The 19,104-nt window shown below is 36.7% G+C and overlaps 1 protein-coding gene across 4 annotated transcripts in view; it reads right to left on the bottom strand.

Moving 5' to 3' along the window:
* NCKAP5 (NCK associated protein 5) overlaps window positions 1–19,104 on the bottom strand; it is an 859,247-nt gene that overhangs the window by 204,668 nt on the left and 635,475 nt on the right. For all 4 annotated transcript variants that reach the window (XM_027835634.1, XM_027835633.1, XM_027835635.1 and 1 more), the window contains one exon: window positions 9,508–9,595. In XM_027835634.1, the coding sequence (XP_027691435.1) occupies window positions 9,508–9,595 (88 nt within the window). The remainder of the gene's footprint in view (window positions 1–9,507; window positions 9,596–19,104) is intronic.

Genomic DNA, 19,104 nt, shown 5'->3' with positions numbered 1-19,104 from the left:
CTCTCTCTCTCTCTCTCTCTCTCTCTCTCTCTCTCTCTCTCTCTCTCACACACACACACACACACACACACACACACACACACACTACCATCTACTTTTGCAGCTATAAGTACCTCAATTTAAAAGACATGGCCCCTGCTTCTTAAGGCAGAATCATAAAAGCCACTGGAGACTTTAAGAGATTAGAATCACTGACATGAATAAAGACACTCTTTAAGAATGCTTCATAGCTCCGCTATGTATATTAATTTTATAAATAACTATATCAAAATAAAGCTATACTACCAGTATACTCTCTAACTAGATACCTAGGGTTTTTATTTCCCAATGGAATGTACTATTGGTATGTTATAATGCACAATACTCGCACATGTGTGTGTATGTATATGTGTATACAGACACACATATAGACATATATGCATATATGTGTGTATGCACATATATACTGTATATAGAAACCATCTACTCACCTATTAGTATATTCAATATTTTAAAAGAAAAACAAATTATTAACTTGGATGATAAACAATTTTTTTTTTTTAGGCAGTTGGGGTTAAGTGGCTTGCCCAGGGTCACACAGCTACACAGCTAGTAAATGTCAAGTGTTTGGTCTGAGGCCGGATTTGAACTCAGGTCCTCCTGACTTCAGGGCCGGTGCTCTATCCACTGCACCACCTAGCTGCCCTGATGATACACAATTTGGCACAGCAGAGATAACGTGGCATAATAGCCTAGCTTTAAAGTTAGAGGGCCTAGTTTCCAGCCTTGTATCTAATATTTCCTGACTAAATATCTCTTTAAGTCTCAGTTTCCTAATCTATAACATGGGGACAATAGTACTTGTATTATCTTCTTTCCAGTGTTGATGCTAAGAAAGGGCCTCATAAAATATAAATGTGAGATATCTTTATTAATAATAACAATTATACAAGTTTTACTATTCTTAGTCACCAAGGACATTCATGGAGGAACAGTGTATCATGTCTAAGGTGAGAAATATGTTCTGAATAAATGTTTTCAATCTATCTATAGAGCAGTTTAGGTATGTCTTTCTTTATCTTATTAACTACCATAAGGGAGCTAGAATAGAATATAAAAGTATTATAAATGATGATTCCATTTTAGAGTCTCAAAAGTAATATTTGCTTTTAAATTCCACAAACTTTATATGATTATTCCAATATGTAAAAGGTCCCCTTTATTTATTGTGTATTTTGGGGTACATGAATCACAAGGCATAGTATTTCCTGTTTCTACACTATTTTATTATCACTTTCCCCCATTTGTTGATAGAAATGAATTTTATCTAACAAAATTTTCCTGTCTTAATTTGTTCAAGAGAGAACGGTGACCTAAGAATCTGGAGCACATAGCACAACAAATCCCAAACCCACAGAGATAGAAGGAGGGAAGCAGAGAGAATGATGAAGCAAAAAAGAAATGGAGAGACAGATTGGGCTGATTTTTCACTCCTTCAGAGAAACTTTTACTTGTTTTTCATTTCTTCCTAATGAAATGTTTCTGCCCTAGGTGGAGATGTCACCAACTACACTAATCATGGCAGTGTTTCTATTACTTGTGCATTTTCTATTACACAGGAGAATGGAAAGAAGGGCACATTACAGGACCTATTAACTCGTGTCAGCTTACTTCTGTTTATTTTTATAGTAGACTCCAAGCCAAGTTCTGATGCTATATATCTGAAGAATCCATGTTCCTATTATACTTCAAAGAAGGTTGTAGAAAATGTAATTGTTAATTGAAGTTTTTCACTTAAAAATGAAAATTCTATTCTCTCATTTTCCCTTAATTTTAAAAGAATCAGGGGCAGCTAGGTGGCGCAGTGGATAGAGCACTGGCCCTGAAGTCAGGAGGACCTGAATTCAAATCTGGCTTCAGACACATAACACTTTCTAGCTGTGTGACCCTGGGCAAGTCACTTAACCCCATTGCCTAGCTGCCCCCCCCACAAAAAAAAGTCAGAAAAAAAATCAAAGAATTAAAAAGTTATGTATAGTAAGTTGCTTTGGACAATGATGTCTCTGTTCTGAGACATCAGGGACAAAAGATACTCTATGAAATGAGGTCAATGTATTTTCTAGTAATATTTGATTAACTTTTTGAGGAATATATTTTAGAAGGGGTTATTGTGGATGTCTTAGAAATGTGTTGTGCTAAAACAGAATATATTGAGTACATTTATGAATTTAAAAGGCAAGAAACATCAGAAAATATTTTTAAATGGAAAGGAACTCAGAAAAATGTACCTTTCCAAACTTAGTTTTAAGATAATACATAATTGAAAAGATAGAAGAAAGAGGTCAACTAATAGGAATCTGAGGCAAAGATACAGACAAAAAGCAGCTTATTATATGTAGTAGAAAGAACACTGACCTAGGAGAAAGGAGAACCCACATTCTCTTCCAAGCTATAGAACTAACTGAGTTGTATCTTCATGTATGTCCCACCTTTAGCTATGGGTATATCCAAAAACTGTCAGGGAATCTTGTAATTCTACTGATTGTCTCAGTGATCTCTTCACTTCTCATGGATTCAATTATCATCCATGATCAGAAGGTTCCAAGACTTGTGTATTCTGTATTCATATGTCTTATGTTTTAGTCCCATATCCCTAACTATCTAATGGAAATTATCCAGGGGATGCAACCAGAGGCATCTCAAATTTATTCTGTCCAAAAGAGAATGTATTTATTATCATTATTATTATTATTATTATTATTGGCAAGGCAATGAGGAGAAGTGACTTGCCCACGGTCACACAGCTAGTAAGTATCAAGTGTCTGAGGTCAGATTTGAACTCAATTCTTCCTGAATCAAGGGCTGGTGCTGTATCTACCGTGCCATCCAGCTGCCCCTAAAAGAATGTATTATTACTCCTTTGCCCTCCCGCAAAAGTGCATCTTGTTTCCTAAATTTCTTATTCCTACCGAGGATCCACCATTCTCTTAATCACCCAGGTACACAATCTTGGGTGATTCCAACTCTTCATTTTCCCTTATCCTAGCATTCCAATATCCTAGCTATGCCTTGCTTATTTTACTTCTACAAAGTCTCTGGGCAGCTAAGTGGCACAGTGGATAGAGTGCCAGTCCTGCAATCAGGAACTCATCTTCCTGAGTTCAAATCTGGCCTCAGACACTTACTAGCTGTGTGACCCTGAGCAAGTTATTTAACCCTGTTTGCCTTGGTTTTCCCATCTGTAAAATAAGCTGGAGAAGAAAATAGCAAACCACTCCACTGTCTTTGCTGAGAAAACCCCAAATAAGGTCACAAAGAGTTGGACAAAATTGAAATAAATGAACAACAAGTACAGCAAAGTTTCTCACCTCCATTCCCTCATTCCCTTTCACAGGGGCACTATACTAGTTCAGGCTTTCATCATCTGGAATATTGCAGTAGCCTCCTAATTTTTCTTCCTGCCTGAGGTCTCTCCCCTTTCCAATCCATCCTTCACACTATTGCCACAGTGAAGCACACCTTCGGTATGTCACAGCCCTGCTCAAGAAGCTAGGATCAAATAGAAACTCCAATTGTCGTTCAAAGCCCTTCTAATCTGGCTCCAACCTCCCTTTCCAGGCTTATTACTCTCCTTCAAGATGTCCACATTTCAGTCAAATTGACTGACTTGCTTTTCATAATTCATCTCCTGTTTCCACGCTTTTGCAAAGTGTGTCCTCTAGCCTCAATAACTAGTATGCACTTCTTCCTCCCCTTTGCCTCTTAGAATCTCTGGCTCATTCCAAAGTCTGCTAAAGTACCACACTTTACATGATGCCTTTCCTGACTCCCAAACTTCTAGTGCCATTTGAAATTACCTAATATTTACTGTGTATTTATTTTGCACTTAGTTACATAATATACATATTATTTCTTCTACTTGAATGCAAGCCCCTTGAGGGCAGAGGTAATTATTTATATCTTTTTATTCCCATAGCTAGCATAATATTGATACATGGTAGGGACTTAATAAATACTTTTTGGTTGATTGATTGCTCTATAAAATGGGGGAAGCAGTTGTACCAGCCAGGTTCCTTTTAGTTTTAACATTCAATGATTCCATGAATGCACATTCACAAAATTCTCATCTTTCAGCCATCTAATTAAGCTTATGAAAGACAGGTATAGCTTAAGACATCTCCAACAATCTACCCAGAAACATACTAACTGATAAGAAAATTAGTCTGCTATAACAAATACAGATGAGTCTATTTAGAAATATGAATACTAGTAACATGCTAATGTAGCCAGACTAACTCTCAGGCCTTTAAATGTTATCATGGTGCCTGGCACACAATAGGGGCTTAATAAATGCTTCTTGATTGACTGACCACATATAATGTTGTTTAAAGAGCACAATTCTACATTTAATAGATTATTGGAAATATTTGTAATAATCAATGAAACATCAATCTACAATAGTTTCCCATGACCCAGCCACTTAGCCACTTGGGGATTACTTTAATAAGTTGTTTGGTTCAATATATTTTGAAAGGGAGCACAAAGAGTCCAAAACTCAAAATGCACAATTTGAAGGTACTAGATAGGATAGTGATTTCTAACCTTACTCCCAGAGGCTCAGTTTCTTTCTCTTCCAAATAAATTATTATTATGATTATTAGCCAATCCAATAGATATAATACAATACACATTTATTAGGTGCCTATTATCTACTGGAAACTGTTCTAAGCACTAGGGATACAATTAATAACAAAGAAAGACAGTTCCTGTCCTCAAAGAGCATACAACCTAAATGCTGAGAAAACACACAAAAGGAGACAAGAAAGTGGGCAGGGAAAACAAGGGGTACCCAGTCTGGGGGCATCTTGTTCTGTGGAGTGAAAACCAGACAAGGCAGCAGATACAAAGTGGAGTGAATAATATTACGATAATAATTATAATTATTTTAACTTTGCTTCTTCATTAACACAAAGTCAAGGTATCTAAAAAGGAACTGTTAGTTCAGGGACTAAAGTAGCAGAACTAATGGTACTGAAATAAAAACTGAAGATAATTTAGCCTCTAGTCTCTCCCCCACCATTACGACTAAATCCACCCCTACCCCCACACACCTTTACCACAAGTTTATATATGATTCTGGATACTTTCAGAGAAATCCTGAGCACAGGAATTATGAGTCTGATGAGAGTTTAGAAACTCCAAATCATAAAGCAATGGCTTTTCTCAAAATAGAGACTTCTCTCTCACAAGCTCTAGCCTCGGAAATAGAACTGCAATTCAAGAAAGTGTTCACTGTCTTTTCTACTGACAGCAATAATGGTAGCACATACTACCATTATTAACCATATTTAGAATCACAGAACCATAGAAAGTTATAGCTGAATGGCTCCTTAGGGATCATCTAGCCCAGCCCCTTCATTTTACAGAGGAGGAAACTGAGGCCAATTAAAGTCATGATTGAAAAAAATTCCTCAGTATAGAAGTAATAAAGATTAATCAAAGGAGCATAGGATTTGGCAGAGGATGGGACCTTAGCAATCACAAAGTACAACTCCCTCATTTCACAGATGAAGAAACTGAGGCCAATTAAAGTAATGACTTTTTAAAAAATGCTTTGATATAGAATTAATACAGGTTAATGATTGTCTTCCCCCTATAGGGAAGAGCTAATCTTCCAAAACGAATAGGCTGAAATTATACAGTTGAGATGGTTGTGAAGCATAGTTTAAGAAGTAGACCTGCCTCTCTAAGCAAAATCCAGCCTCATGAAACAAATTACATTTTTAATATTAAATGTCTATAAGCACAGGATTTGGTTAGTAGTATGTTAAAAGAACAGAAAAGAATGACAGAAAGAATTCTAGCAGCTCTATGAAACAAAGCCATGAAAGGGAAGTGTGGTAAAGGTAAATAGTGATACTGAATTATTTAGGCCCTATGAAGGTTGATGCTACCCATGAGAAAGGGCAAACAGCTTCCTTTTTAGGGGAACATTACTCTTTTGAGTGGCCTGGATGTCATTTGATACAGACCAAGTACTACTTTTTTTTTTCTTACTTGCTATCAGAATTTCATATATCAAAATACATACAATAGCTAGTGTAGAATCTGGGCTGGAACAGAGCTTGAGAGTCTAATTCCTCAGCTCCAGATAGCTGCAGCTAACATATTCAGCATAGCTGAGCTGAGAATCCCTTTGCTATGACCCCCAGGGAAGTAGGGACTATAACTTTTCTCCTCCAATGCAATCTAGTATTTTTTTAACAGTCTGTGCTACTTACTGAAATCCCATAAACTGCAATTGGAATCCATTTCTTCTTGCCCATTAGTAGAGATTTCATTTTAATTCAATTAACATTTATTAAGTGCCTACTTTTATTAGCACTTCTTACTTGCCTTAAGATATAACGAAAATGGAACCCAGGAAGATTTGGAATCAAATCCTGCCCCAAATACTAGCTCTATGACACTGACCTCTCCTCAGCCAGTTTTCCCATCTATAAAGAGAGGATATTCACAGTCCCTACCTTATGGTGTGATAGTGACAATCAGAAGAGATAATATATGTAGAATGCTTTGTGAATTCTATATATGTTATATAAATGTAAAAAAGAAGGAAAAGGAGGGTAAAAGGGAAAGAGAGATGGAGGAAAAAAGGAAGTTAATAAGGGAGGAAAACAATGAGAGAAAGAGAGAAGGGGAGAGAGAGAAGATGTAGGATTATCTGTAGGTCCAGGGTTGTTACGAGGATCAAAGGAGATAACTGATGTAAGGGAAACAGTATATAAATGTTAGCTATTAACCTTGGTGGGGGACACAGGGAGAGGAAGAGGAGAGACAGAGAGAGAGAGATGGAATATGACTATGTCTAGGTCCAGGAAGTAGGCAGGACCAATTAAGTTTCTCCTCCTCCTCCTCTACCACTCATATGCAGGTGAGAATCAGTTAAAATTAACATCAAGGGCAGGCTGAACTGAGAAAAGACAAGGCAGCATGGAGTCCAAAGATGGGGAGTAGAAAGAAGTTCCACTTGATTTGCCTTAATAATGAAGAAGAAGGAGGAATATTATTGATTGAGCAAATGCATATGAGCCACATCTACTCTCTCTTTTTAAATAGCCAGTTGTCCATCTATTTTCTTTCTCTATGCTAGCTGCTTCCTTAAGGCACTTCAGAGTCTGTGGGACCTGTAGCAATCACCTAAATTCACCCTATCCTAGAATAGCTTCTATGATGTCAAGTCCAATAGCAAAAAGAACAGTATTTACTTTCTTTTGCTAAGCGTGCAGAGTATTCAAACGTTGCGGATGTGCGTATATGTGTGTGACAAAACTAGACAGCAAGGAAGAGAGACAGAGAGAGAGGAAGAGAGATGGAGGGAGAGAGAGAGATACAGGTAGAGAGAGTGCAGAGAGAGAGAGAAGGGGAGAAAGAGGGAGACAGAGAAAAGCATGGAGGGATGGAGGGAGTGAGGAAGAGGAGAGAAGAAGATAATAGAGAAAAGATGGTAAAATCATTAAGAAAATAAGCCTACAAGGCTAAATATAACTTCATCAATTTATCTAAATTTTTTTTTTGGTTTTGAATTGTTATCATTTTTTCTTCCAAATGCCCTCAATTCAGCATATAATAGTTATTCGTGGATCCTCAAATAAATACATATTCTGTTATCTTGATAGGGGGTTTGTCACACACATTAATAATACCTATGCAAACTGACTGCTTCCTTGGAATTCTAAGTGGTCTACCCTTTTCTCTTTCCTCTGAAGGCTGTATTTTTAGACCCAATATAATCTGGTTTAGAAGAATTATAGAATAAAGGAGACTGAGACAGACACTCCTACTTTCTAAGTGTCTTTCTACTCATAAATTAAATACTTTAATCATGTATTTCCATGCCAAACTTCTTTTTTAGTCAACAGAATGATGCTATAGATTCTGATTTATCTTTAGTTTGTGGTTACTTGATCCCTTTCAAGAGTATTCACAAATAAACCAAATATTCCCTAGCTTGTACCAGCACAGGGCATTATCCTCCCTGACTGTCCATTCCTGAATAATGTCTTGTGGACTTGATCATGCCTTATCAAGGCTGCTAAGAATTCTAATTTGTCATCTACATTGCTGGTTATCCATCAGCTCCTTACATAGTGCCATGTCTATTTCTCCCTCTCCACTCTATCACACCCATCTCCACCATTCCCATCAGTTTGGATCTGTGCCCAGATCCTACTTGCTTTTCTGAAGGGGAAGTTACCTGTATAGAAATTCCTTTATTTTTTTTCCCCTTGAGATGATGCTTTCTCCACCTTTTCCCCCACTTTAGCCCATAGATTACATTGATACAATTAGATGGTAAATGGGAAAAGCACTAGCAAAGTAGTTCTTCAAGTTATTAAAATCAAAATATTTTAATCTGAAATTTTAAAGACCATTAGAAAATCTCATTTGTTTTGTAAATGTGGACATGAAGGACAACAGAGGGAAATCAACTTGAGTAAGGTCAAAAGGGAAATAAGTGGCAAAATCAGAATTTGAACCCAGATTCTCAGACTCTAAATCCAATGCCCTTGCAACTAAACCAGGCTGAAATAAACCATCAATCACCTTTCTTTGCATTCATTCAATAAGCTTTTATTAAACTACTACATGCCAGACAGTATACTATGTGCTCAGAATACAAAGAAAGAAACAAAAACAGTCCTTGCTTTCAAGGATATTATATTTTACTAGGGGTGAGGCTAGGTACAGACAAGTAAGTATAAAATATATTCAAAGTAAATACCAAGCAATGGGGACAGGGAGGGCTTTAACAATTGATTGAGATGGGAAGACCAAGAAAGGCTTCATGAAGAAGGTGACACGTAATCTGAGGCTTAAAATGCCCTGAGATTATAAGAGGTAAAAGTGAAGATGTCATGTATTTTGGGCAGGATTTTGAAAAGACTTGGTGATAGGAGATGGAATTCTATGTAAAAGGAAAAACAAGTAAGCTAGTTTACCTTGCTATGGAGTACTTAAAAAGCAAAATATGCAGTAAAACGTTACAGGTGAGCTGAAGGCAGATTGTGAAATGCTTTAGATGCCAAACAGGGGAGTCTGAATTTGATGCTCAAGGGAACAAGTAGCCCGTTAGTGGAGCCCTTATGACCAGTGCTCATCAGAGCACTACTGGCAGCATTGTTTGCACTCCAACCAGTTTTACCTACACACATCCAGGCTTTTTGGTCTAGGTTAAGGAACCTGAGGCCTTGAGGCCACATGTACCCTTCTAGGTCCTCAAGTGCAGCCCTTTGACTGAGTCCAAATTTCACAGAACAAATCACCTTAATAAGAGGATTTGTTTTGTAAAACTTGGACTCAGTCAAAAGGCCCCACCCAAGGAACTATGGGGCCTTCAGGCTGCAGGTTCCCTGCCCGTTGTCTAGATTAAATTTTGTACCTCATTTTTCTATCTGTGTGACTAGATATATAAGTATCAGGAAAAAGACCCACTCCACACTAAGACAAATAGGAAAAAAAGTATACCTGATAGACTATTATATTCACTGTCTCTTCTTTCTTCCCCTCTGGAGGCCCTTGACGCTGCACTAGGTTCCTTACTGTTTCTTCCATCCTGGAAAAAGAAAATAGGAAAGCATTGTAGAGGAAGTTTTCAGTTTTTATGTAGATAATATGTATGAATTTTCCTGTTAACATGTAGATAATATGTAGAAAACAAATATCAAAGTGTGAGGATGACATGGGCCTAGGATTCACTTAAATTTAAATTTCACTTAAATTTCACTTAAATTTACACATACATACACACACACATATATATTTTTTCCTTCAGGGTTTTTGAAAACCCAGAGTCATCATTTGATTCTTTTTACAACAACAAGAGAATATATACATATATAAAATATATATTTATAAAACTCCGAAGTATTCGGAATACTGTATTAGGCCCTGGGGGTGGAACCATGAAGAACTACAAAATTTAGATACTCTATATTCTCTGCTCTCAAGATTCCTTTATAATAGAGGGATAACACACCAACACAGAAAGTTATTAAAGACAATATTACATAATAGGTGTACCAAAGAATTACAAAGAAAAGTGGTATATAAGGTAAAAAGGGGAAGCGTACTGCTGACTCAGGGAGACCACAGAAGGCATAAGGGAGGAAGTAGCAGAACAGCTTTATCTATAATGGAGCTCCACTTCTAGTAGAGTCCAATTATCTAATTCTCCAGGATATTTTGGATTTCTCAAACAGAAATTTGTCATATATTCATTTATAAAGGATCGCTAGCTTCTGATGTATAATTCTAGCCATCTGATGAAATGTTTCTTAGGCTCCTGTTGATAGCAGAGTTTTTCCACCTGCAGTGAAATGTTATTTTCAACCACAGTGTTGTCTTAGAAAAAAAAAAAATTGCTGTTGTTCAAGTACAGTTTATTTGTGGAATTCCCTAAGGTGTTTTTTTTTTTTGGTATTTGCATTTATAGTACAGGGATTTGTCAAGATTGTTATCATTATTATTATTGTTATTATTATTACTATTACTGATCTTTCTGTAACTACTTCTACCCCTACTACTAGGGGCTCCAAACAAGTAAACAAATAAGTAAATACAAGATACCTTAAAGAAGGAGAGAATGCTAACAACTAAATGGAGGCTATGGAAAGATTATCCATAGAAGATGACACCAGAACAGGGTCTTAAAGAAAGCTGGAAATTCAAAGAGGTGGGGGAGAGGAAGATGTGTTCTCTTGGCAAGAGAGACTACCTATTCAGAGGCACAGAGGTGGGAGATGGAATACTTCAGGGGCACAGGAGTTAATTGTGACAAACCACATGTATACTCACAATAAGCAGAAATTCAGATGGCACAAAACCAATAGGTGACCTTAGAGACTCTTTATGGACTTTTGTAGAGCTGAGCCCCAGAGTATTTAAGTGGTTTGTCCGAGAGCTTGGCTAATTAATGAAATTACTCATATTTGGCATCTCAACTCCAGAGCAAGGTTCTTTCTTTCTTTTTTTTTTTTCCTTAACAAAGTTCTTTCTACTATGAAACTTTGGAGAGACAGAGGGGAATGGGTTTTTGAAAAAAAAATTATTATTATTTCAGCCCTCTCCTCACTTATCCAGACTCTCATCTGTTTTGTGCTGCTTGGCTATTGCTTAAATGTCAAGCCTCAGCTGAAAATGTATTTTGCTCTTTTGCTTCGAAGATCTTCAAAAACTTTTATTCTCATTATAATAGACATTTTATTCATTTGTTCTGTACAGTTATGCTTTGTTGTCTAATAATGTTTACTTTATTCTATATTTGTTTGCATTTTATTCATGTTAGATCACAAAGAAAATGATATTTCTCTCTCTACTTTTTTTAAGAAAATGAGGGAATTGAAAGGAAATTTAAAAACAGAAGCCCAAGAAGCACCAGAAACTTCAAGAACTATGATTTTTTTCCTTATCTTAATATTATAATTAATTAAAATAATTTTATTCCCATGTAATTTACGACCAAATAGCAAGGATGAAAAAAAAAGTAACGGTTGTATCATCTACCCATAACCTTTAGGAATCTTATCACAACAAAAATATTTTGAATCTGATAATAACATACTGCTAGTTACACTTGGGTAGAATCCTCTTATTTTAGTTCTCATTTGCCAAACTTCTTTATTTATTTTCTCCAAAATCAAACACTGTGAAGAATTCACTGCTATCGATGCCCAGTGACATTTTACATATTTTTATTATTTTCCTAGTCAATGTGTGAAGCTTTGAGTTACCAGGATGCAGACAGCACAGTTATACCATCTGTTGTCCAAATATGAATAGAAATAAGTCAATTCTCTCCAGTTCAGGCACTTGTCTTTTTTTTTTTTAGTGTTTATTTGGTAGAATTTCTCCTCAAATGACAAGTTAAATTATTATCTTGTGTTCTCTCCTCTCCTTTTAATTCTTTTTTTTTTGTGCATCTTCATTGCTCTATTCCCTATCATGATTTACTATGAGGCTCTGAATATTGGTAAAATAACTATCTTTTTAAAATATAAAGACGTAGATTTTAAAGTTAGAGATACTGACTAAGCTCTAATCTGTTATTTGAATTGTTTAAAAAATGAATTGAGTCTGGTAAATCAAAGTGCCAGAAATATCTGAGGTAATTGAATTATGTGTGAAGTGCTAGGTATAAAGGTAGGAAAACAACATTTTCTACAAAATATGCATCACAGTTGTTAAATTTCAATCAATCAATTAAAAACTATTTATTGAGTGCTTACTACACACAAGGTATTATGTTAGGTACTGGGCAGAAAACATAAAGGAGATGTCCTGGTGTAATAGAAAGCACATGAAATTTGGAATCAGAAATTGCAGGTTTGCATTCTGGTTCTAACACATTATCTATGTGGCTTTGGTAAAGTGCATTAATCTCCCTGAGCCCCAGTTTCTGCAACTGTGAAATGAGACTGATAACAATACCAGAAGGGGTACTGTGATACAGTGGATAGGGAGCTGATTTTAGAAGGAAAAAGATCTAGGTTCAAGGCCTGTCTCTGACAAATGCTAGCTGCATGAACATGGATAAATCTTTTAACTCTACAAGGACCTAGGCTACTCTCTAAGACTGAAAGTTATAAACAGGTTGAGATGTGGATCACTGGAGGGAATTTCCACATGAGGGAGCTCCCTACATACATGAAATCACAGCTCTGGATCCAAACAAACAAAAATAGCTATCTCCCTTATTTACTTCACAAATTGACTATAAATAATCAAAGGAAACAGTTAATGTTGAGGGTTTTTTTTTTTTTTTAATTTTCCCTAAAGTAGCAATCTCCAAAGCAGGGATTGGGATACCTAAGAGACTGTGGTCTGGCCCCAAGGAGTACGTGACTAAGGGATCATAGGTTAGGAAGATGTCCCATGCTACCCCACTAGCAATAGCCAATTAAGAGTCTTGTTCTGGGGCAGCTAGGTGGCACAGTGGATAGAGCACCAGACCTGAAGTCAGGAGAACCTGAGTTCAAATCTGGCCTCAGACCAACACTTGACACTTACTAGCTGTGTGACCCTGGGAAGTCACTTAACCCAAATTGCCTAAAAATAAATAAATAAAAGAGTCTTGTTCCCAACACAACCACACCCACTTACCATATAACACTTCCCGATTTTGCCCCCACTCTGAATTGTGTAAACTTTCAGTCTCTCCCTTTCTAATCCAAATGTAGGCCCCTAAGAATTCTTAACTAAGGCCATGGACAAGTGAAGAAGTTGGGCAAGTATCATAGGAAAAATTCCTCCTCCCCTCTTTCATGCCTCCTTCTACTAGAATAATCACCTTTTGTCTTCCAGTTCATATCATGGTTGAAGCAAGGCACTCCTTGGAGAGTGAGATTTACATTAAGAGATAGTGCTCTATGAACAAGAATGCTACTCCACCCCTTTTTAATTTTAGGCAAGACAGAGTAAATCTTACCGAATGAGCAAGCATTGATAGGTGGTGATAGCAACTCAGACCTCATTACAGTATTTTCCCCCAAAAATCTGTCCCTCCTCCAAACTTTCCTCTGTAAAGCAAGGTCACTGTCATTCTTCCAAATTACAATCTAGGTTTCAAATTCAACTCTTCACCTTAACTTACCCCACAAATATAATCAGTTGCTAAATTTTTGTCATTCCTACCTCCACAGCTCTTCTCTATGCTCACAAATCAGCAGACTAGTGTAGGTTCTCATCACTTTTTGCCCAGATTATTGCAAGAGGCTCCTAATTGATCTCCCTGTCTCAAGTATGTACCATCTCCATTGCATCCTCCACATAGCTGCCAAAAGTTATTTTCCTAAAGTACATGTCTGGCCATGTCACTCCCCTACTCAATAAACTCCAGAGCTCTTTATTGATTCTAGATTCAAGTATTCTTTTATCTGTACCTTGTCCTTTTCAAAATGTCTCTTTTTTGTGTAAGCCTTATAATGTATACAAAATATTACAGAAGCATGTATATCTAATTGATAAGTAATTATGCATAATTGGGATGAATGATTAAAAAAAATTAAAAATGACTGTCCTAAAGTAACATGTGAGAACAAACTATTATTACCCAAAGGATAAGACACATTCCCTATCCTTAAGGAGCTAGCAATCTAGTTGGATTGCTATCTGGGCAATATAAAGACATGAAAAGATAAATGACAATGTGAGAAATGAATAATAATTAAATATCAAGTAGGAGTCAATTTATACAACATAGCAAGCAAAAACTTCCAGTCTTCAGATTTCTCCCAAATTTTCAGATATCTTTGGTAATTAGAATTGGTCATTAGGGAGTTATTCACATAGTAAACAATAAGACAAATTGCATTTCCACACTTTGTGAAAGGTGGTCCACAAAGAAGTGTGGTATCCTTGCCAGGGATTGCTACTACCCCCCTCCCTCCTCCTCCCCCATGACTTGATCTGCCAGTGCAGTGGATAGAAATGCTTAATCCACAACTAGGAAACTGAGAAGATCATGAAAGAGAAAATGAGTACTTAAACAAATATGTGTAAACATGACATTGGATAACTCACTCTAGAAGCTGGCTGTTTGGTTTTCTAGGTACCTACTAATGGAATATATTATTTCCCCAGTCTCCCAGAAAACCAGGCTCTCATTTTGTCTAATGACATTTTAGGAATTGATTAGCACATTAGACTACACACTATTCTTCCTAGTTCTTATAATTTCAGCGAAACTCCAGTTTCCATTAACAAAAAAAAAAAAAAAAAAGAACCTGACAAACTTGACCTGATGACAGGTGAGGTTATTCCAATTGAATGATGAACATATTCATGTTTTTATTAAGAAAAAGGAACATGTGACTATGTATTGACTGACTCAGCATGTATACTGAAATTATCTTACAGCCCCCTAAGGTCTACCAAATTCCTATAGTCAGGGGAGAGCCCACAAGAACAGAACAAATTGATTTGCTAAAAGTGCAAGTCAAATTCTCTTTTAATCATCTTTACTGTGAAGTTGGTCAAGAGTGGCTGCTGTGATTTGCAAATTGATTTCCCCCCATGTTTCTTTTCATTTGAATCCTAAGCTTACATCTTTTAGAAAACAAGTTATTTGAGAAAGCAAACTGCAATAATTGAACTTTTTTTGAGAAGAAGTGGAGTTGAAGGGTATAGGAGAAAATAAAAGCAACTGGGTAATCTCTCAAGAAGATTTAAGTTAGTGGGGTAACTTCATCACAAAATTAAAAATCTTCAATATATATTTATTAAGTACCTACTGTACAGGTAGGTAGTACAGATGACATTCTTAGACCCTTAGAAAGATGTAAACTTTAGATGAAATATAATCCCTATCCTCTTGGAGCTTACAATCTGCCAAACACCATTACATATTCCATCTCCTAACTGAATGGAGGTAATGTAATAATTCACTCTTCAGTGTCTCTCCCCTATGACTTACTGCTATCACTTTTGTCTCAAGAGCTGTGCTAAGATTCAGATTTTGTGTGTGTGTGTGTGTGTGTGAGAGAGAGACAGAGTGAGAGAGAGAGAGAGAGAGAAGGCAGAAAGAAACAGAAGATAAACAGAGAGACACACACACAGCAAGCAGTCAAGGGTGGGGAGGGAGGGAGGGAAGGAGAGAGGGAGAGAGAGAGACAGAGAGACAGAGAAAGGCATTTGATGAGTGGAACCTATGAAACCTATGAAAATTTATAAACATGGCTAGTACTAATCAATTCTCTTGTGTACTTATATCTTGTAAATGCAGGCATTAATGCTATCTTTTTATATCTTTTTTGTGGCATTAATTAATCTTTCCTCCCTCAATGGTTCACAAATTTGGAGCTAGAAGGGCCTGTAAGGCTCATCTGATCAATCCTTTGGTTTAGGAAACAGACCCAAAGGAGTAAAGTGATTTGGCCAAGGTCATATTGCCAATAAGTAGCAGAAACAGGAGTCCAAACCTGTTCTTCTGAATCAAATTTAAGGCTCTTTCTACTATGCCATAGAGTTTTTTGTTTCTTTATAGGAACTTTCCAGGCAAAAGCAATGACTAAATTAAGTTTTTAAAATTTCACCCTAAAAGCCATGGTTCAGTGCATCTCATTTTTCCCCAAATGAATATCTGATGCTGATGATCCCGCAGCTAAAATAAGGAAAACAGGCTTTTATGTTTTGTAAAGTGATTTCCTTTAAACAACAGTAATAATAATTTATAAAGTAGTTTCCTCATGACCCTGTGACAAGCAGCATAGTTAGCAACACCCATTTTGCAGATGAGGAGACTAAAATGTAAGCAGTATAAGTAACTTGCTCATGGCATCAACAGAGACATGCCCCCCATTATGAGGAATTACAATAAATAAATGGATGCTATTTCAGGGCAAATGTTGGAATTCTAAGCCCACTGTTCTTTCCAATACACCACTTTGCCTTCCTGCCTTAAAAAAACCTAGGGATTTAATGCTTATCCATGAAAAAGCATCCCTTATCCATTTAGCAGACTTCATCCACCTAAGCACAAAGGAAATTCCTAGCTGCCATGTGATGAAATGCAGTTCCTTTCTCAGGGTGAGCTTACAGAGCAATCAATTCCCCCAACTTCAACTGTCATAGAGATGGAACAGTCATTTTCTGTTGATTAAAGCCAATTATTAGGAATTCTAGTATACCGTAAGCTCAACACGCCCTAGGATTACAGGCTTCAGATCTGTCAAGACAGGATGAAAGGATACAAACCAAGCTTTGAGGCTCTATGCAGAGTTAACAAAATGAAAACAACAAAATAAATAACTAAATAAGTAGACCATAACATAGCACATCACTTAGAGCAACCCTTCCCTTCCTGGACCTAATGTGCTATGTCATTTCCTGACAAGTATGCACCAGAATTGGTATACTGTTTAAATGATGGCAAACTTCCAATATTTAAAATACTAGCTATGTATATAGCTAGCTATAGGGCAGCTAGGTGGCACAGTAGACAAAATGCTGAGCCTAGAGTCAGGAAGACTCATCTCTCTGAGTTCAAATCTGGCCTCAGACACTAGCTGTGTGACTCTGGGCAAGTCTCTTAACCCTGTCTGCCTCAGTCTCCTCATCTGTAAAATGAGCTGGAGAAGAAAATGGCAAACCACTACAGTATCTTGCCAGGAGAACCCCAAATGAGGTCACAAAGGTTTGGACACAACTAAAAATGATAACATATAGCTAGCTAAATCCTTTTTTAAACAAACAGCTTCTATTCATCCAAATTGGTGAAATCAGTTGTGACTACTGTAGCTAAGAGCTGTACTGGTCCAAAATGAAAGAGGCCACTGATAAAATGTACTTATATAAAAAATTAGTATGCTATGCGTGACATTGAGCTCCCAGTCTACAAAGATTTTCAAACAAATGCTAGATGTTCACTTGCCAGAGATATACATGGAATTCAAGGTTCAGACAGGAGGTTGGGCTAGATGACTTCTAAGTTGCCTTCCAATTATGAGATTAGCATTCGAGGAAGTAGACAGGGGCCAGCGTACTAAGTTACATGAGTAGGCATGCAGTAAGAATTTGTTTTCTCCCTCCATCCCTGTGGCCTGTTTTCCTATTGGTGAGTTCCTTCTGGAACCTTCATTTTGAGAAAGTGAGCAGAACAACCATTTTCATTTGTACTTCTTTCTGCTATCTTTTATGTGTTGCCTTCTTGGTAATTCCTTCATGACTTCATTTGTTTATTTGGTGGCCATTTTTTTCTTTTCTTTTTTTTTTTACTCTTTCTTTTTTATTTTTTTATATTACTTACTTTTAGTTTTCAACATTCACTTTTATGAGATTTTGAGTTCCAATTTTTTCTCCTTCAGTCCTCTTCTCCCTCCCCAAGATGGCATGCAATCTGGTATAGGCTATACATGTGCAATCTTATTAAGCATATTTCCACATAAGTCATGTTGTGAAAGAAGAATCAGAACAAAAAGAAAAAAAAAATGAGAAAGAAAAAAAAAAAAAAGAAAACAGTATGCTTCAATCTGAATTCAGACCCCATAGTTCTTTCTCTACATGTGGATAGCATTTTCCATCATGAGTCTTTTTGAATTATCATGGATCATTGTATTGCTGAGAAGAGCTAAGTCTATCAAAGTTGATCATTGTATAATGTTGCTACTTATATGTACAGTGTTCTCCTGGTTCTGCTCATTTCACTCAGCATCACTTCGTGTAAGTCTTTCCAGGTTTTTTCTGAAATCTCCCTGCTTATCAATTCTTATGGAGCAATAGTATTCCATCACATTCATGTACCACAACTTGTTTAGCCATTCCCCAATTAGTGGGCATCCCTTCAATTTTCAATTCTTTGTGGTGGCCATTTTTTCAATAACTAACTTCAATGACTACTCTGTTCAAATCTGTATGGTAGGTTCTTGGAAGATACAAATTTAAGAAGAATAACTGACATTTATAAAGTGCTTTCTCTACAAATTATTTTGTATATATTATCTCATTCAATCATCACACTATTATCAAATCCTAATGCTAGCCTATGTATTCAATAAACCACATTATCCCCACCCTTGCCCTCCTTATGCCACTATTCAGTAGTAAAAATCATTCTGAGCATTAACTCACAGGAGGCGTACCCTGAAGAGTAAAGACTATACCATTGGGCAGTAGCAGAGCATCAGGGAATTGGGGAGTTCCTGGAAATTCCCCAGATTCTTAGATTTTCCTATTGTTCTCAATGTAACTCTCTCTGCGACACATGAAACAGAGGAACAAGTAAGTAAGGGGATTCTCTCTCTCTCTCTCTCTCTCTCTCTCTCTCTCTCTCTCTCTCTCTCTCAGAATTTGCACAGCACCCAATATGTGCCAGGTATTGTACTAAGTACTTGGGATATTAAAAAAAAAAAAAAACCAGAACATCATTCCTCCTCTCAAGAAGCTCACATTCTAATGAGGGAGATAGCATGTAAATAATGAGTACTATGTAAGTATATACATAGACAGATATAGATAGATAAATAGACAGATAGATGGATGGAGAGGGAGGGATGGAAAGAGAGACAGAGAAATAGAGAGACAGAGAGAAGAGAAGAGAAGAGAAGAGAAGAGAAGAGAAGAGAAGAGAAG

The sequence above is a fragment of the Vombatus ursinus genome, unplaced genomic scaffold, assembly GCF_900497805.2.
Source record: "Vombatus ursinus unplaced genomic scaffold, bare-nosed wombat genome assembly UNPS02014816.1, whole genome shotgun sequence".
NCBI classification, from domain to species: Eukaryota; Metazoa; Chordata; class Mammalia; order Diprotodontia; family Vombatidae; genus Vombatus; species Vombatus ursinus.
The sequence above is the reverse complement of the archived record's forward strand: the minus strand, read 5'-3'. Positions and strand labels throughout refer to the sequence as shown.